Raw genomic sequence first — 20,598 nt, 5'->3', positions numbered from 1 at the left:
AACATAGTGAGCATGCAACAGGGACATAGAAATGAAGCATTTGTAGGAGTTAAGATCCTGCACACAGCATATGTTTAAACGTGGGTCAAAACAGCTTCTTACCAGGTAGAGTTAAATTTTTTCACATTTTTATTCATTTATGCTATGTGTGTGCATGTATTTGTGTATATGTTAGTACATTTTGTGTGCATGTGTGGAGGTCAGGGGACATCTTGCAAGATTTGGTTCTCTTCTTTTACTCTGTGAGCCCTGTGGGTTAGATTGACAGGGTCAGTGGCAAACGCCTCACTGACCGAGTTCATCTTGCTGGCCCTACACGTGCACGTTTTAGAGACAGTTTAAATTTCATAGTTAAATCACTTTAATAAATATTAAAAGAGAAGCTTGCAGTGGATGTAAATTACTACTCTGAATTCCATCTTGCTTGTGTATAAATGTGGGATGGTTAACTTCTAAGGCACTTAGTATATTTGAATTAAACATTTTAGAGGAGATATGATCTGCTCTTGACTCTTCCATTAAACTGAAAACTCCTAGAGGGTAGGTGTACTGTTTCTAGTTCTTTGCATTTATTTCCTCATCTCGTAATTGGTGTTTGGGCCAGTGAACTGATAAAGCACAATGGACAGGCTCACTTCCCTGCAAGCAGACGTTCACATATCCAGATAATGGAGAGATAAGTGTGCAGAGATGGGAAGAAATAGCCATTCAGCACTTAATATGTGCAGGATTAAACACATCTCTATTTCTGGGTCTGAGTTTCTAGTGCAGTGGTAGCGGACTTGCTCAGCACGGAGTTTGGGCTCCGTGAAGACTTCATGCAGCTCTGGTTTTAGTTTCATTGTATAATAATTCACTTGCATATCTGTTTTACTACCTTGATCATAACCTTTTCAAACCAGGAGCTTCCATTCCCTTTGATAAAACCCCACCCATCACAAAGACTGCATGGCCAATGTGTATTACAGATATTTTACATAAGAAAATAAAATAAAAAGAAATTATAACTAACACATGCTTAATGTGGATTTAAGAAAACACATAAAAATATTCACATTAAGATAATATGTTAACTAAAGAAAGTAGTTTTTCTTATAACATAACATGCTGAAAGTAAGTGAAAAATAGCAAAGCCTATTAATAAGATGGGGTCATTCCTCTTGATCCTCCCTCTTCTTCTCCATCCTCCCTTCTCCTCCATCCCCATTCTTTTTTGTTTTTCTTTCTCCTCACCTCTTCTTGTTCTCCATGCTCAGAGGTAGGGAGGCACTCTACCATGAGCAGCATCCCTGACCTAGAACTCTGGTATTTTTTATAGAATTTTTCAAGACACCATTTGGCTTCTTTGAGAGGAGCCCTGAAGGAAATGGATTACTTACACAGGCTGTGTACCATGTCATCCATATGGTGAACAGGATAATAACTTCCTTTAGGTTATAAATCCATGTTAAGAGAGTGATTCAATAAAGTCACTTTGGTTGGCTTCACAGAGGTAGACTTGCAGTGTTAGAGGACCCAGTGGTTGAGGCCAGCTTTGTGATTGTGCTGACCTGAAAGTCTTGTGTTTCTTGTTGTTTTATTTGTTCTGTTTCTTTTCTTTGCTTGTTGTTCCCCCACCCGCCAAGATTTGAATAGAATTTGAAATTATACTGATCATAATTTGCTTTTGTGTTTGCTCTAAAACGTAGGTCCATCCAAAGGTAACAATAGGTGTTTTTATTGAACAACCAACCCCTTTTCTACCTCGATTCCTGGACTTACTGTTAACACTGGATTATCCCAAAGAAGCACTTAAACTCTTTATTCATAATAAAGTAAGTATTTCAGTCTTGAGTGTTGAATGTGACAATTTTTTTGAAGGAACTCCTCTTGCACCTTAAAACCAAGGAATGTTTTACACTTCTATTATGTCTTAAGAATTGAAAGTTTAATGTAATATTAAGCTGGGCCACATGAAATTGAGAGTTTCTGTAGATCAAAATGGCTGAATATTGGCCATTTGCACACAGTTTGTCAGCATAATTGATGAGAATGTGCAAGAGAGCCTGTGCTCCTTTGCATTCAGCGACTCTGGGGCTTTCTTCTGTAGACTTGCCCTTGGTTTTTGCAGCAATAATACCGTAGCATCAGGGCTGACATGCTTCCAGAGCACTGCCTCCCTCCAGCTCAAAGTGGCATCTCCTCACCAGCGAAACGCGATATTGTTATTTCTTCTGAGACATTCAGATCCTCCAAACATGTACTTTAAACAAGTCATTTCTGTCAATATTTGTTTTAGTTCTAAGTTGTCAGCTCCAGAGCTTCTTGTTTTCTGCTCTTGTGGTAATAGGTTTTCATTCAAATAATAGTCTGTTTTTTGGTATGTCTTATAATCATTTGTTTTTTTCAGAGACCATTTTCAAATTTCAGAAACACACCTTTAGTAAGTTCAAAGAGTAAATATCAGACATGATTTGCTGTTCAGAATTAATTATAACATTGATACTTACCACAAGTACGTAACACAGTTGTGGTTATGTGCTTTTTGTTGACCTTTTACCAAATTTCAAATGGCCTTAAATTTCCTAACATCAATTTTTATCATTTTTCTAAGGCTGTGTAATGCAGCCTTATGTAACAACTGACCTTACCATGCTGGGACAGCATTTTTGAGAAGGAAAAGTAAGATGCGATGCATAGAAAACTCCACGCACACTGGTGCGGGAGAGGAAGTCCCCTAACTTCAATACAACTAAATCAGGACTCATCTTAAATCGATGGTTTTACACTGCTAGCTGGCTGTTGGTCAATGTGAATTTGCTAAATACTCTCTTTTTGTCTAAAGACAATTTTGTATATGGTCATTAATTGTACTCTTTGGCTTCTGAGTTTATTTTTAAATTTAATTTTGCACAAATAAAAAGGCTGTTTATACACATAATATATTAATATTTATTACATTTAATAAACCTTACTTCTAAATTTTTATAGCAAATATCTAAGATTCTTAGGCAACAAGATATTCCCCCTTCAGTTAGAATTGTCTGTAATGACTAAGATTTAAGTATTATTGCAGGGCTTGACCTTTCAGCAGACACTGAAGTAATTTTGAAGCAGCTTCTCTTTTTAGCTATTGATATAAATCTATTTTATGTTCTTTGATTTTTTTTTCAGGTGATAGTTAAGTATGTTTTCTGTAATTGAATAACTGAATTATATAATTTATACTGTAAGCATGAAGTATTGTCTTTGTAAACAATTCAGTTTGTCTTCCATCTAATTTTTTATATTTAAAATTTGTTCCAGGAAGTTTATCATGAAAAGGACATCAAAGTGTTTTTTGATAAAGCTAAGCTTGAAATAAGTACTATAAAAATAGTAGGACCGGAAGAAAATCTAAGTCAAGCGGAAGCCAGAAACATGGGAATGTATGTTTGAATAATATATATTGAATTGTTATTGTGGTAGATGAATTTTAAGAAAAAAAAATTCCCCGATTTGTTCTATTAAAGTTGGAAGGCACCTCTTTGTATGTGTGTGTGTCACAGATACAGCTGCAGGAGACAGTTCTGTGTGGGTGTAGTTACACACAGGAGTGGCCGTGGGAGTTACTTACACTTTTCTTTAAACCAAGTCAAAATACTTAATCAGGTTATGAATTAGCTGCAGCTAAAGATTTAAACAAAAGAGATAAATGAATATTATGACTGTAAGAGCAAAATGCTTATATTTAAATTCGTCATCCAGAGGCCATGTAGTAAAGCACCTATGTGGAATTCGTGTGCTCCTGCTTGACGTTGCTAAGACTCTGTACTCAGAAGAGCTGCTTTTGGTTCTTTAGTACTCCAGTAGAGTACTTGTGAAACTCCCCCGAGCAGATGTGTCTCCAGTGAATGCCAAGCAGATGCTCTAGCCCGCATTTTGAGAAGCTGCTTGTAAAAAGGCAAGGATACTGTGCCTTCTTAACAGGGGACGTTTTTGTCTGTTGCTGACTCTCATGCCTTGTACTGTGCAAATCTAACGCACAGTTAGGGTTTCTTCTTGGGAAGGGCTTTGGAGTAGTCAGAAATGCCTGTATCCTTAACTAATTCATTGGTTAATCCCTTGAGTCCCTCTTCAGGATTCACTCTCTTTGATGGTGTGGAATAACTGCTGTAAAATTTCCCGTCAACTGTCCTGCTTGGTTGCTAGTTTGAAAAAAATGTACTGAAGAGCAGAAAGTGGCCAGTAGGGCCGGCTGTGAGGCTGGAAAGATGAAGCAGGCAAGAGTATCCTAAATGCAGAAGCCATAGCTAAATATATCCTAAATGCATGATGATCATAGGACGTTGCAGGTCATCATGGTGTCATCAGTGGCTCGGTCCTTGATTTCCTATAGGAAACACTGCAGTCTCTCCTGGAAAAACGTGAGTCAGCACTTCCAGTGAGCAGGCAGGACATAACTCTCTTTAAAAAGCACTCTATGAGGGCTGAAGAGATGGCTCAGTGGTTAAGAGCACTGGCTGCTCTTCCAAAGGTCCTGAGTTCAATTCCCAGCACCCACATGGTGGCTCACAACCATCTGTAATAAGATCTGGAACCCTCCTCTGGCTTGCGGGCATACATGGAGACAGAATGTTGTACACATAATAAATAAATAAATAAAAAAAAAGCACTCTATGCAATCAAGTGTAAAATATTAATACTTAAGAAACCTTTAACTTTATCTCCATAATTCCTTTCAGACAATGTCATTTTTGTCTTAGCATGTGTAAGGCTGGATTAATCTCCATCAGCACACCACGCACACACACACACACACACACACACACACCACACTACAGCAAAAGTAACTTGAATCCCCTAAAAATCTGAATTATCGGTGCTACAGTATTTTTTGTGTATCTAGGTGTTTACATATAAAAGGTAATTTAAAATATCAATAAATTGGGGTAAGTTAATTCTTCTTTCAGAAAACATATGTTTCACAAATTCCCATTGTTAGCAGATGTTGTGTACGTGTGGTATAGGTGTATGCATAAGTATATGCACCTGTCATGTATGCAGACGCTAGAGCAGGCCACAAGATGTCCTTATCTATCAGTACCTACCTTATCCCTTCAGACAACATCTCTTCCCTGGAGCCAGTCTGGAGACCAGCCAGTCCCAGCCACCCCCCTCTGTCTGTGCCCCTTAAGTACTGGGGTTGTTGGCCTGTGTGTTGGACCGTGCTCTGTCTTTTTACATGAAATTGGGCCATAAGTCCTTCTGCTTGCACAGCATAGCAACTGCTATTATATACTGACCCACCCCTATAGCTCCTAAATGTTTTTATGCCTTAAAATATTTAGTGAATTAAATATGTATCTCACTTGATCTGAAATTGTAGTGATGTCTCCCAATGGATACATGGGTTGATGAATTAGTCATTTTCAGTACATGGAAGTTTTGATTGAAACTACATTAGAACGTTCCTACTTACATTTGCTTTACATTAATATTTCCAAGCAGGAAATTTTGCCTAATGCTTATTTTCTTTCTCAATATCAGGGATTTCTGCCGTCAGGATGAAAAGTGTGATTACTACTTTAGTGTGGATGCAGATGTTGTTTTGACAAACCCAAGAACTTTAAAAATTTTGATTGAACAAAACAGGTACTAAGTCTAACATGAATTCATTAGTAATATGATAATTTCCCACATGTGTGTGGGCACACAAATAAATTAAGGTAGGTCATAGTCAACTATCCTATACCTTTTAAGGTCCCAGTACTAAATACTCCATTAGAAATCTAAAAATGAAAATGTCCAATAATACAGTCAAACAGTGACTATTAAAGGTATTTGGCCTGTTTTTCTATTTAAAACTATGTTTAATCATATTATCAATGTTTCTGATACTAAAAAATTTTCAATTTTTTATTCTACATAGATATTTTAAATATAAATTTTCATAAAACTCATCATTTATTTCATAGAGTTATAGTTCTAAAATCAGACATTTCAGATACATTGGTCTCTTCACAGCCATAGTTGCATTTACTGTTGTACTGAATGTCATGGAGCCCCTATTCTCAATGATTCAAATGCAATGGAATAAAGACATAGAGATCTAGATATAAGGGTCTTAGTCCTACTTGCTGTACTACAGCTACTACTGACTGTGTTGCTATTCGCCGCTCCTCATAGCTCACATGAACTGTTTGTCTGCATTAACACACTATTTCTCCTAAAGAAGAAAAGATGTAGAAGCTAAAATGTTAGCATGACTTCTTTACGTTGAGTATTATATAGGAAATTTGTAATAGTACTTCAGAAGACACTGAGATTATAAATTAAAAGGGTTTTTGTTTTTGTCTTTTAATTGTCAAAATACTTGATGTCAGTTATGGGCATTGAACCATTATTCCCTGAATACCCATAAGGCAAAATTTTCACCATTTTTTTAAATAATGCTATAGTTATTCTACAGTACAAATCTATGTGCTTCTGGCCAATGTTTGGTAAATGGGAAAGTTAAAAAAAATCTTGGTGGGCATGATACATATATATATATATATATATATATATATATATATATATATATATATATATATAAAATGAGTGCTTGGCCTGCATGTATATCTGGGTACTGTGAGTATGTGTGTGTGTGTGTGCCTGTTGCCTACAGAAGAGGCTACCCCAGAACTAAAGTTACAGAAGGTTGTGAGCTGACATGTGGGTGCTGGGCACTGAACCTGGGTCCTCTGGATAAGGAGCCATTGCTCTTAATCACTAAGCAATCTCTAGTCTTGATATATATTTTCTATATTTTTCTTCTGTATATGTACAAGGAAGATGCCAGCTCATCTTCACAAGTGTTGGGCCTTTTAATTAGGCTTCTTTGTGGAGTCCATAAGCACTGTGGAAGAATTGTGAGCTTTTCCTAAATTGTATGGTGCCACTGCAATATAAAAGTAATTGTAGAGGAACATCTGACTTTTTACTCATACGGGAAATGTTGGTAGTACAAATAAAGTTTCCCAAGGGAAGTCTGACATATTTCACATTTGTATTGTTAGTCTAAATGGTACCACTTTCCAAACAGTTATTAAAAGAGAATATAGTCACAGTGTCTTACTGTGTTTGCAATGGCTTTAATAAAAAGCCACCAACTGGCTAAATAATAAACAGTAGAAGTTCATTTGACTCACAAACTTGGAGGCTGAGTGGTTTGGCATCATATGCAGGGGCTGCCGCTGCACTTCTTGGCTGCCTTGTGAGGTTCTCAGCTATATCATGAGAGGAGGGACAAGCTGAGGCTGCAGGAGCAGGAATGGGGAGCAAGGGAGGAACTGAGTCCCTGCCCTTGTGTAACCTTCTCCGAAGTTAGGAACCTCTCAAGGTGCTGTCTCTCAGTCTCTCAGCGCCATCAGGGTAGCAAGTAAATTTAAACCCTAGTTCCTGGGGACTTTGCATTCCAGACAAGAGCCTCTGTTTTGTTTCTAAAGTAAAGACTGACGTATTCATTGCTACCAGGCCAGCTTACAACTACAACCTAGTATAAAAAGTCATAAAATACTGGAGACAGATGGTAAAGTGATTAGGATTTGTTTTAGAAACATTGCCTCTTCATGTCTCAGCCCATCTGTGTGGGTTGTTTTTCATTCAACAAATATTCACTGACTCCCTTAATACTGTAGAGAGCGTTCAGTTTGCCCGTTTTACTTGAATTTAATTTAAATACAATGACTCTCTTACATGTAATTAATGTATTGTTAAAATGTTATCTCAATATTTTGTTAGCATTTTCAATAATTTTTCCCTTTTGTTGCTCCTTTTAATTAACATAACTAAAAATTTCATTGTATCCATTGCAGAAAAGATGTTGGGATTTTTTTCTTAAATTTTCTGTAATACACACACACGCACTCACACATATATGCACATATTCAAGTAATTTATTAAACTTCCCTGTGTTATGTGTCTTGCAAAGGGTACAACTCTTAGAGTTTGAGGATTATTAATGATGTGGGTTTCCCTTTCTTAGGAAGATCATTGCTCCCCTTGTGACACGTCATGGAAAGTTATGGTCCAACTTCTGGGGGGCGTTGAGTCCTGATGGATACTACGCTCGCTCTGAAGATTATGTGGACATCGTTCAGGGGAACAGAGTGTGAGTTACCCGAGTGAATCTTTTCCTATACAGCAGTGTAACAATCTGGTCCTACTATATTGCCTGATAATAATAATCTTTATCTCTCTTTCTTCTGCTTAGAGTGAATTTGAGAAGTAGGAGCTCACTTAGGTACAAGGGCACCTCTTTCCAGAGACTACTTTTTATATTTTTGTATTTCACTTTTTAAATGAGCTGATGCGTTGGATACTTAAGACAAAGTGTGCTAGCCTACCATCTGGAAAAAAGGAGAAACATTCTTGTCTAGTATCTTCTTAACAAAGCTCTTTTGATATTTGATTGACTGTTAATTTAGAAAATACCAACTATCATCTAGGAAGTAAATATTACTTGCACTCATACTTGAAGTGGTGGATGGTGGAGGAGGAGCTTTACATCTGAATGATGCAACTATAATAAAGTTGGTGGGTTTTTCCCCCTTTTTGTTTTTTCCTTAGTTGTTATTGTTGGCTGCTAGTGTGGTAGGTAAGAAATTATTTTAAGACAGTTCTTTATTATTTCAACTACTTTTATTGACTCTAAATGACTTACATAGGCCATATATGTGATACTATTTATGGACTGGATGGAAATGAAGGCTGTCAAATACAGAACAGTGCATTCACATTTATTGTAGTAAGTCATGGTTGTTTTTTACACAGTAGTTTCCTGCCTGACCTATCCACAGGATAAAGAGGGTGGTAGGGACCTCGGTCCATTAGTGAGCTTGAGGAGACAGTGACGGCTGATGACATGTGTATGCACCTGCATTTAAACCCTTAGAAAGAAGCATCATGCATTCCATTGTAATTAATGCTTGAATTTGCCTGACAAATTATATGGGGCTAAAGGCCCTTTGGTTTTTGTTTTTTGGTTTTTTTCTTGTATTTTCTCATCTAAGTAATACAAACTGATTATACTACATTTCCTTGGTCAAGATTTTCCCTTTCTGTTTTCTAAAGTGACAGACACAGGCCTACAGGCTGGTACCTCCCAGATAGAGGGGTCCTCTCAGAATGGAGGTAGGAAAGGTGAAGACAGAGAGTTGCCAACACTTACACTTCCAGATTTATTTCACCTAAAATAAGTCAATGAATTTCAGTATATATACATACATATTATGTTGGTTGTGGTTGAAAGAATACACTAATTGTAGTGCTTATGAAGTTTTGTAGTATATATATTTCTTCTATGGCCTATTTAACTTTCTAATACAGTCTTGGCACTAGTGTCTATTCTAGGGAGCCATGCTAGCTGTGCCAGAACACCTCTGGTTCAGTGTGTCATTGCTTTTGCTATCAGATGGTTTTGATTAAACAGAAAATAATTCTGTACAGTAGACTATCGTGAAACTGCAGCAATGATGGTAGGAGAGCTACCACAGCTAGGTACAACTTAAAGTCTATCTAGAGATAGAAATAAGAATTTCTCCTAATTCTCATTAGGATATATGTATACCAAAATATCATATTTGTCAAGTATGATATGCTTTACTGACTAAATAATTTATATATACAAATACTAAAAATATACAAAGCATTTATTTGAAATGTAAGCATGAAATACATTGTATGTGTGGTATTTTTGGAATGTATCTTTTACTTTCAGAGGAATTTGGAATGTCCCATACATGGCTAATGTATACTTAATTCAAGGAAAGGCACTCCGATCAGAGATGAGTGAGAGGAACTATTTTGTTCGTGATAAATTGGATCCTGATATGGCTCTTTGCCGAAATGCTAGAGAAATGGTAAGATGCACAGCTGCAGCTCGCTTGGTCATTTTGACAAGATGGCCTGCTTTTTAGCCCATGTGTCACTGTGTTTGGATACCCCTTTTCGTCCTTATTTCTAAATACTAGCCAATTTTTTTGGTTCTATAATTTTTGGAGAATAATTTGTGAACATCTATAGCATAGTATTTAAATGTTAGCATAGGCCTGACTCATAAGCTGCATAGAAAGATTTTAATAAAGACAAAATTAAGAATAAGCTTTGTTCCCTTAAGAATTTATCATTATTCACATCTGAAATTCTATACTAAAAATTGAGTTTAGTTAATATTAGTTTGAAATGTTCTTTACATGTTTAATAAGCTTATAAGTTTTCATGAAATCACTGACTACGTTTTTTTTCCTAAGTGTACCCTGTAATACTGATGGTACACTCTTACAAAGCAGGCTCCCTAAACTAGGGAAATAGTATACTTAATCCACGTGAAAAGCAGATGATACATTAGTGTTTTAGAAATATACTTTTATAATAAAACATAAATGCTTATAGAAAATAATTTTTCAAACCACACAAATATGTTTTAATTCAGAAAACATATATATAAGATTTTGTTTCAGATACTATTTTATTTCTCAATTTACATAAGCAGTCATAGCCTTAGGAATATCAGAAAGGTTGGCAAGTATTTTTTTTTAGTTTAACAAGGCATGTGTTGTTCCAGTATGTTTATTGCCTGTGTATCTGTGTGCATCCTCATTGAACACACTCAGTGCCTTTAATTGTATTTGTGCTTATGTTTGGCTGATTTCACTCAACAGCGCATCCGGAATGGCCTCTGTTACTCATTTTTCCCCTTTGTCTTAATTATGTATCTTATCTAATGAAGTTTTGCTAAGGAATGAGCTTGGATATGTGTTTCACCAAACAAGTTGCAATAAAACAGTGGGAAGGCTGGAAGTGTTTTGTGTGCCCCGCAAGCTTTGCTTGTTTTGCATGTTGTCTAGGAAGGACATTTCACAATGTCAGCTTTTTATCAGAGCTGCTGTATTTATGTACCACGATGCCTGGCAAATAGGTATGCACATCAACTGACCAATGCTTCTCTTCATTTTAGACCTTACAAAGGGAAAAAGACTCCCCTACTCCGGAAACATTCCAAATGCTCAGGCCCCCAAAGGTGTCATTTTTACTTATTTTTATTCATTTTTCTTTATGTAACTATGTTAGATATGCTGTGTTGAGTGGCAGTAAAGTATCCTTAAGAGCCGAGCCACGTTTGCATTGGTTGGTAAAATGCTGGTACTCATGGGCTCCTTATCTGACCGTGTGTATGCTGTGAGGTTTTGGAGGAGTGTTGCTTGATGGTCAGGTCTTTGGTAATTGAGGTAATTTACATTTTATAATTAGCAGGTGAGAGAAATAACCTCCAATACTTTTACTCAATGTTGTAGGGTTTTGGGGTGCTGTGGAGAGGAGAAGAAAGTAGGTATAAAGTACATCTTCATTAGAGATGAGGTTTGGGCACTTGCCCATGTGTATGCTTGCCACTAACCTTTTTACCAACAAAAACAGGTACAAAGAGACATCATTGGCCCAGTGCTATCTGCCACATTTGCCATGTTTAGGGAAGAACAGGAGACTTCCCTCTTAACTCTCTTAAAATGCCTGGAGAACTCTCTCGGGTCTGAAACAATGCAGCAGAGGAATATGAAGCACTGAAGAAGTCCTTCTGGCACTTGAGTTCTCATAAAATATGTGTTTCTTTGAAAGGAAAAGAAGCCGAAAAGAAGATGCACGCCATTGCCGTGCATATCTGAAAAATATTTCTGCTTTCCCACAGGGATTTCTTTTCCTTTATCTGTCTCTAGGATCCCTGAGAAAGTGACAGAGCAGTCCCAGTCTCTTCCTATTGGCCATTTGTGCTGTTAGTTCTGTGTGTTTTCTGAGTTTCTAACAATTTTGATTTATTTTAAATAATACACATTTTATGAAAAATTTAAATGCATGTTTATGAATTAAATACAAAATTTAATGCAGTCTATATATTTTTCCCATGATTAAATGTCCTGCACTTTGACATTAATACTGCTGTTTTCGGTACATAGGGTATGTTTATGTACATTTCTAACAGACATGAATTTGGACGGCTGTTGTCAACTGCAAATTACAATACTTCCCACCTCAACAATGACCTCTGGCAGATATTTGAAAACCCTGTGGTATGTTCATGTTTAACTCCCTTGTTGCTTATCTTCCTGTCGCTCTAAATGAATATAAATCGAGTAATAGTAGTAACACACAAATGCTTTTAAATGAGTGTAAATAGTTGTATTTTATGGTCTGCAATATTTCTAAACTTGACCCAAAACGTTTTAAAATTAAGACATACTACCTTAAAGAAAAGGAAAAATCAGTTTCTTTGTGTTCTCTTAAAATTTCTACTTTCTGTTTTCAAAAGGACCATCCAGCTCTTAATAATAGTTTTAGAAAAACATATGAATCACATACATATTTTCGAAAGGGGGTGGGAAAGACCTCAGTTATTAAAGATATGGTTTGGGGATGAAACTCTTCCGTAACATGCAAAATGCATTAGGTTCATCTCCAGCTGCTCGCCCACTCCCACATATCCAGATACATCAAGAATTTAGTTTGGAAAAATACCCATTATGTTTCCACTTAGTAAAGTGTTTTGACAATTTTGTAAATATATACTGAAGACAGCCAGAGCCTAGTGAATCTTTCTCCCATGGAAGGAAACATGCCAAGTTGGAGAAATTTGATTCAGATAGTAGTCGCTCTTGGGACTGTTAAGAGGATCTCTTTCTTCAGTAGAACTGGCACATTTTTCCCTCGAGAAAACTTTCTTGAATAGTCATTTTGGTTATCTTTTTAAAATGTCTTCCCCGTGCCAACAGTGAGTTTTAAATTACAAAGACTCAGGCTACCTGGTGAGAATAGTTTTTGATTTCACAGAAATAGCAGAATTCCAGAAAGAACTTTGAATATAGAATCCTGTTAGATAGAAAAAAGATAATCTTTTTTGGCATTTTGATATTTTAAAAGTACTTTTTTCCCATTTTACCTGCCTATCTTCAGCGTTAGTGAGGGAGAAATGAAAATGGTTTTATTTTTTTATGGAGAGGGTAGCAACTCCACACTTGGGCTGGGTTCTGAATTCTTGAGGGTTCTGAGAGGTAGAATTACTTAGTTATCAGCATCCAGGTGAGCTCTTAGTTTATATCCTGATTGGATATGTTCCTATAGGGACTTGGCTCTCTTGAGGGCTTATGGCGAAAGTGCTGAGCTGAATAGGCTCTGCTTCCCCATGGTTTTGCTCATACTTTCATTCTTCTGTGGCAGAATACTTAGTGATTTCCCATTTTCAGAGTTTTTAAAAGAAAAGTGAGATCATAATTGACTCACTGACTAGAAAAATGTTTTCAAATGAAGAGTTAGTGTTAGTGTCCAATCTAAAACTTTAACGTCAATAAATACAAAATGATGACCCAACCTAACTGAAGTATGAGGTCTGTACCTAAGCAGGGAGTCTTTTCTGCCCCTAACACTCTGAGCTACATTCCCACTTCTATTTTTGTTTGTTTCTGTTTTTCAAGACAGGGTTTCTCTGTAGCTTTGGAGCCTGCCCTGGAACTAGCTCTTATAGACCAGACTGGCCTCGAACTCACAGAGATCCACCTGCCTCTGCCTCCCGAGATCTGGGATTAAAGGTGTGCACCACCACCACCCAGCTCCCGTTCTGTTTTTTTACGTTTAAACACCACATGTTTAATTTCATTTATATATATATATATATATTCTTAAATATTGCATATGAATGTGTCTATCATAATAATACTCAATTTTAATAACCTGAGACATTATAGATAAAAGGCTTTGTTCGTTTCATGGTATGTTGTACCCATATATAGAATAGGCAAAGTTTGAAATATAAAACTGGCTTCTGAAAAGTACTATTTTGTCTGATTCAAAGCTATTTATACATTATTTGAATAATTTTTCTAATGTATATACTTATTTATGGAAAAGTTACTTGTTTAAATGTGTGGTTTTTTTTCCCTTAGGACTGGAAGGAAAAATATATAAACCGTGATTATTCGAAGATTTTCACTGAAAATATAGTTGAGCAGGTTTGTACTAATAATTGTAACATACAGACTGACTTTCCTGTAATTTCAACAAAATCTGATTTAAGTAATACTGCATTAGCAGAAATTTTAAATGTGGAATCGTTGATTGGGTGCAATTCATGAGACTTACAGCTTTTTCATTTTTAATGGAGCCTAGCCTTAAAGCCTCACTCTTTAAAAAAAAAAAAAACAACAACAACAACCAAAAATCAATCTTTACCTATTTTACATACCAATCCCAGTTCCCACTCCCTCCCCTCTCCTGCTCCCTCCATCCTACCCCTATCCACTCCTAGAGAGGGCTTCTCAGGGGAAGTCAACAAAGTCTGACTAATCAGTTTGAGGCAGGACCAAGGCCCTCCTCTCTGTATCTAGGCTGACCAAGGTATCCCTCCATAGGGAATGGGCTCCAAAAAGGCAGTTCAAGCACTAGGGATAAGTCCTGGTCCCACTGCCAGGCCCCATAGACTGCCCCAGCCACACAACTGTCACCTGCGTTCAGAGGGCCTACTTTGGTTCTATGTAGGTTCCCCCACTGTCAGTCTGGAGTCTGAACTCCCCCTAGCTCAAGTCAGCTGTTTCTGTGGGTATCCCATCATGGTCTTGACCCTTTTGCTCCTCCCTCTGTTGGACTGGACTCTGGGAGCTCGGCCCAGTGCTTAGCTGTAGATCTCTGCATCTGCTTCCATGAGTTACTGGATGAAGGTTCTATGATGACAAGTAAGGTTACAGGGGAAGGCAGATTCAGGCACTTTCTCCAGTATTGCTTAGGGTCTTAGCTGGGGTCATCCTTGTAGATTCCTGGAAGTGTCCCTAATGCCAGGTTTCTTTCTTTTTTTTTTTTTTTTGTTTTTTTTTTTTTTTGTTTTTTCGAGACAGGGTTTCTCTGTGGCTTTGGAGCCTGTCCTGGAACTAGCTCTCTAGACCAGGCTGGTCTCGAACTCACAGAGATCCGCCTGCCTCTGCCTCCCGAGTGCTGGGATTAAAGGCGTGCGCCACCATCGCCCGGCTTAATGCCAGGTTTCTTGCTAGTCCCGTAATGGCTTTCTCAGTCAAGGTATCTCTTTCCTCTGCTCTCCTTCTCTGCCCTACCCCCATCTCCACCCTCTAGTTCCCTCATTCACTCCCCACCTCCCCTTCACCCCTCCTTCTACCCTTCCTCCCTTCGTCCCTCCCCCTCATGCTCCCAATTTTGGACAACACACAGACATGCAGCTGAGCACTGGTACTCCCTCCAGCCACAGAAGCTGGGGGACCATTGATAGACAACGGACAGACAGTGAAAGCTTATCTTTGGAAAACACTGGATTCTCTTTCTTAACTAGTCCTCACTTAGAACGGCCTGTTAAACATGTGCTCTATCCCAGTGTTCAGAACTGTCACTCGGACTCGTTTCATCGGGTCCGTGTCACCATTGTATGTACCAAGAGGAAAAAAAACACTGCCAATTAAACTGTGATAAAAATGATTTTCCATTGAAGATCTTCAAAAATGTCTGTATATTACAGTCATTTCTGCTGTTGCCCTGTCTTCTAACCTGTGGCACTGTCTTCCAGCCTTGTCCAGATGTCTTTTGGTTCCCTGTACTTTCTGAAAGAGCCTGTGATGAGTTGGTCGAAGAAATGGAGCACTATGGCAAGTGGTCTGGGGGAAAGCATCACGTGAGTTGTGATTTCACGGGAAGAACTCCTGGGAGGTGGGGCAGATAGCCAGAGGGTTCAGAGGACTTGTGCCTTTCTTGTTACATTTCTCTGAGACTGTGAGATCAATGAATTGGCCATCAAGAAAAGTTTTTAGTCTAATTTTACTGGTTGCTAATTGTTTTAAATCACTCGGTTCCTGGGTTCCTTTCTCACTTATGAGAGCAATTACAGGTTAGCCATGAAGGATGGGATTGGTGTTGATTAGGAATTGCACGTCTTCACTGATCACTGTTGTTTTCTAAGGACAGTTTTTTACTCCCTGTGCTCCTTTTCCTGGTGCACTGTAGTGAAAAGGCTATAACAAACATCCCTTGTCAACAGGGTTTGCGTCTGTTTGTAAAAGGTGGTGCATGGCCCCCTTAATCCCAGCACTAGGGAGGCAGAGGCAGGTGGATCTCTGTGAATTCAAGGACAACCTGGTCTACCAGAGCTAGTTTCAGGACAGGCTCCAAAGCTACAGAGAAACCCTGTCTTGAAAAACCAAAAAATTAAAAATAGGAAGGTGGAATCTATAATTCTGCTTTGTATTTACATTCCATTATAAAACTTGGCAAAGAATAATTCCAGCATTGATTCTATGTGTCTCTTTAAGAAACCCCAGGGACAGACAGCCCATTCCTTAACTTTACAGTGGAATTTTGGGGGATATTGTGACGCTTACTGCATTTGCATAGCTTGGCTCACAGCTTTGTAGCTGACCAGGAAGAGGTGCTTTCCAAATATGAGGAAGAACTCCGAGTCTATGGATGGTGGTGTACTGGCCAATAATTGCTGAAAGACTTGAGTTTCACGAAATTAAACCAAGGTTTACAGGGCGTTTGATTCAAAGAGCACATCAGTGGGATTATAAAATGTTAGTTCCAGGGTGTGTGTGCACGTGAGGGCTGAGGGAGTCCATTTTTATCAACTTTATAGTGATATTGAAACTCACATCTACAGTCAGTAAGTAGAAAGTGTTTTCTCACCGAAGCTCGCTTCACCACTGATGCACGTCATGTGCAGAGCTCTGTTGTCTAAACGGTCTTGATCTTGTCACTAAAACAGATGGCACACCATAATCAAACAACTCTTCACTTTATTGTGCATTATGATTCTTAATTGAAAAAAGTAGGAAGATAATGTCAATATAAATTGTCTTGTTGTATTAATGTTTGTTTCTAGGATAGCCGTATATCTGGTGGTTATGAAAATGTCCCAACTGATGATATTCACATGAAGCAAATTGATCTCGAGAATGTCTGGCTTCACTTTATTCGCGAGTTCATCGCTCCAGTTACGCTGAAGGTTTTTGCAGGCTATTACACAAAGGTAGTTGTCCTGATCCTCCTGCCTACCCGCTACCAGTTTTCTCCTAAATATGCTCATGCATTTGTATTGCTAAGCAAATCTACTGGCTTGCTTTCCTAGGGATTTGCACTGCTGAATTTTGTGGTAAAGTACTCTCCTGAAAGACAGCGCTCACTTCGTCCACATCATGACGCCTCAACATTTACCATCAACATTGCTCTCAATAATGTAGGAGAGGATTTCCAGGTAATTATGACAAACATTGAAAATTTCCAGGAACTCTGGCATTGTGGGGAAGACTCTGCTGAAATTTGATTTCCACTTGCTATTTAGATGGTGGGTTTGAATATTGCTACTGATTAAAAACATAAAATATTAAGTTGATGTATTTGTGTTTAACTTTTTAGGGAGGTGGATGCAAATTTCTAAGGTATAATTGCTCCATTGAATCCCCACGGAAAGGCTGGAGCTTCATGCATCCTGGGAGACTTACACATTTGCATGAAGGACTTCCTGTTAAAAATGGAACAAGATACATTGCAGTGTCATTCATAGATCCCTAAGTTATTTACATAACTCTAACTGAGTCGTTCTTTGAGATGGATGACTGGCATCATCATGTCTTTGAAGTTGTGCTTGAGAAGATGAGAGGAATATTAAATAATGTCAACAGAACAACTTCACTTTGGGCCATACATTTGAAAACTTTTTATATAAAATTGTTTGACGTTTCTCAATGTCTGCTCTGAGCCTTAAAACACAAGTCGAAGAAGAAAGGAAAAAGTGAAAGTCGGTATTTATTTGTAATCTTTGACTGTCTCTGAAAATAATGGCAGTTTTTAATAAAATGGTTAGGTACAAAGGCTTCGGTGATAATAAGCCTAGTGATGTTTTCTTATTTAAGAAAAACCTGAGATTTTATTTATCATTGTGGAGAAGTATAGAATATGCTTATATATGAAAATCAGCAGTTCTGGAAACCTGGAATTTTGATGATTACTGAATTTATATGTAATTATTAAGCCATGTTGACCTCTGTGTAGGTTTGTTTTTTGTAATTAAGATGAAAACCCAAAGAAAATATTGCACAAAGATTTTCCTCAAGAAATCTAGTGCAGGAAGCCAACGGGAGCATCTCCATTTGAAATAGACTTAGCGTGGGAGGCGGATCTTCCTTTCTGTTTGAAAGTGGACCCCATGTTCCTCCAGGGCAAGCTCTCAGGGCAAGCTCTCAGGGGCCTTTCTGCTCTGCACAGTGCTTCACTGCAAGTGTCCTTATGTCAAATGGGAATTTTGTTTCCTTCTGTTCTTTTCCCCTCCTAATTCTAGAAAGTAGTGAGTAAGAAGAAGAGTTTCATTGAGATTAGTAGTACATTTCACAGTGTTTTTAAAAACTTCTTAAGTACTTGAATTTCATATCAGGAAACTGGTTTTTAGCCTTGTTTCTTACTTTTTACCCTTAGTTGCTCTTTTTATTATTTTTTCCCTGGGGGTAGCCTTTCTTACTTCCCCATAATCTATTTTTATCATTCCTTAATCTCTTTGTTGCTTTTCTTCTACCCCACGTTTTAAAAATCTCCACAGCAAAAAATTTTGATATCAGTTTTTAATATTTCTCAGAAAAAGGTTTAAATATCCTTATTATAGTTACTATTTTTAATTTAAAGGTTAAACTTGAAGAAAGTTTTTTATTCCCGGTGCCAAAATTCATTTTTCTGACTCTCTGTGTTAGAAAATAATGAAAAATAAAATAATTTAAAATACACATTGTGATTTTTGTATTATTGATGTTTCTTTAGAAGAGAATATATTGTAGACTGGTCTGAGAGCATGTCTGGATATAAGAGCTGTAGTCATTTAGCTTGGTGGTTTAGTATTATATCAGAATTACTACCTAAATTCAATTGCACATCTCTGTCTTACAGTGACCAGGGAGTTGGTATTTCTCATTTGTAAGGAGTGGAAATGAAAGCCACTGTTTAATCAGCATACACATTTGTCTGGTGGTAGTTTCGAGTCTGATGATCCAGGCTCTGTCCTAGGCAATGAGTCCATAGTGCTTCAGCTGTGGGCATCCCTGGCAACTGATTTGGGAAGGAAGTTGAGTCCTCTTCTTGTCCTCTCCTTTGTAGCAAGCTTTCTTGTTAGACTGTTTTTGGACTGCCAGCCTGCAAATAATGACATGAAGACTTGTGTTGTTGTTTCTTTGTTTCTCGAGACAGTTTCTCTGTAGCTTTTAGAGCCTGTCCTGGAACTCAGTCTGTAGACCAAGCTGACCTCAAATTCAAGAGATCTGTCTGCTTTGCCTTCCGAGTGCTGGGATTAAAGGTGTGCACCACCACCAGTGACATGGAGACTTATTAATTATGAAAGCTTGGCGTCAGCTTAGGCTTTTTCCCAACTAGCTCTTTTAACTTAACTCATTTTTTTTTAATCTGCATTCTGTTGCATAGCTAAATTACTTCTTCTTAGTGGGGCACATCTGACTTGCTCAGAGTCTGCTAGTGAAATCGCGCACGTAGATTCCTCATTCCAGTTTCTCTCTTTCTGCTCATAGGTCCCACCTGTTCTCTCTTGTTTAGTTATTGGCCATTTGGCTCTTTATGAGCCTATCAGAAGGCACCTTAGACAGAGACACATGTTTGCAGTGTAAACAAGTGTTCTGCAACACTTCTTGGTGGCCCTAAATATCCAAAGTGGATCAACCAGATTGAGAAAATGTTTTAGTAATGATTTGTGAATTTAATTACTCTTCACGCAGAGTGTTCACAATATGTAGAGCTGGTCTGGCATTGGTGCCATCCAGTTGCACCAAATTGTAAAGCAATGGAGTTCTTTCTGCAAGCTAGCCTGACAGCCTATGTCACACTGTTCAGGGGAGGCGCCAGAAGCCAAGCATTGTCTCCTCTGTGTTATAGTACATAGGCTGTCACCTAGTGCAATGCACATCATGCCATGGTTCCAGAAATTGAGTAAAGACTACCAATTTAGCAAATTTTTGTTTTTTTTAATATCATTTTTATGAAATAATATAAAGTGTATCTTGGAGTCATATGTTGTGAGAGAAAACAAGTAAACCTCTTATAAGTAGGTCATGCAGTCTAAAAGATGGAAAAATGTAGGGTTGAGTAGATGGAGAAAACTGCCTATTGAGACACGGTGGGGAGAGTTTCTGGAGCCACTTCTGAGGCATGATAAATGCTTTCTCTTTTAGGAATAATAAAATGTGACAGATATCTCTAGAACAGAGGCATATAGAGGGGAAGTGTTCTGTTAGAGTATCTTAAGTGTCTTAGAGTTTCTATGACTGAGACAAAACCCCACAACCGAAAAGCAAGTTGGGGAGGAAAAGTTTATTTGACTTATAGTTCCACATTGCTGTCCATCAATGAAGGAAGTAAGGACAGGGACTCAAACAGGTCAGAATCCTGAAGGCAGGACGTGATTGACACACCGGCCATGGAGGGGTGCTGCTTCCTGGCTTGCTCTAGCTTGCTCAGTCTGCTTTCTTATAGAACCCAGGGCCACCTGCCCAAAGGTACCACCTATAATAGCATCCCCCAGTTGATCATTAGTTGAGAAAATGTCTTAGAGCTGGATCTCGTGGTGAC

At 38.0% G+C, this 20,598-nt stretch overlaps 1 protein-coding gene across 2 annotated transcripts in view; it reads left to right on the top strand.

Annotated features, from left to right (window-relative positions):
• Plod2 (procollagen-lysine,2-oxoglutarate 5-dioxygenase 2) overlaps window positions 1-18,752 on the top strand; it is a 66,072-nt gene extending 47,320 nt beyond the window's left edge. The window contains exons 9-20 of one of the 2 annotated variants that reach the window (XM_041677434.1): window positions 1,689-1,814; window positions 3,286-3,407; window positions 5,509-5,613; window positions 7,988-8,113; window positions 9,722-9,863; window positions 10,961-11,023; window positions 11,952-12,065; window positions 13,932-13,997; window positions 15,554-15,658; window positions 16,862-17,008; window positions 17,108-17,233; window positions 17,395-18,752. In XM_041677434.1, coding sequence (XP_041533368.1) covers window positions 1,689-1,814; window positions 3,286-3,407; window positions 5,509-5,613; window positions 7,988-8,113; window positions 9,722-9,863; window positions 10,961-11,023; window positions 11,952-12,065; window positions 13,932-13,997; window positions 15,554-15,658; window positions 16,862-17,008; window positions 17,108-17,233; window positions 17,395-17,550 — 1,398 coding nt within the window. In that variant the 3' untranslated portion in view covers window positions 17,551-18,752. The remainder of the gene's footprint in view (window positions 1-1,688; window positions 1,815-3,285; window positions 3,408-5,508; window positions 5,614-7,987; window positions 8,114-9,721; window positions 9,864-10,960; window positions 11,024-11,951; window positions 12,066-13,931; window positions 13,998-15,553; window positions 15,659-16,861; window positions 17,009-17,107; window positions 17,234-17,394) is intronic. The other variant, XM_041677435.1, reaches the window with a different exon arrangement.
• Window positions 18,753-20,598: the final 1,846 nt, after the last annotated feature.

Source organism: Microtus oregoni, unplaced genomic scaffold (assembly GCF_018167655.1).
Source record: "Microtus oregoni isolate MIOR12 unplaced genomic scaffold, Mior012 000028F_ref0000031, whole genome shotgun sequence".
NCBI classification, from domain to species: domain Eukaryota; kingdom Metazoa; phylum Chordata; class Mammalia; order Rodentia; family Cricetidae; genus Microtus; species Microtus oregoni.
Note: the sequence above shows the minus strand (reverse complement) of the source record. Positions and strands in the feature narration are given on the sequence as shown.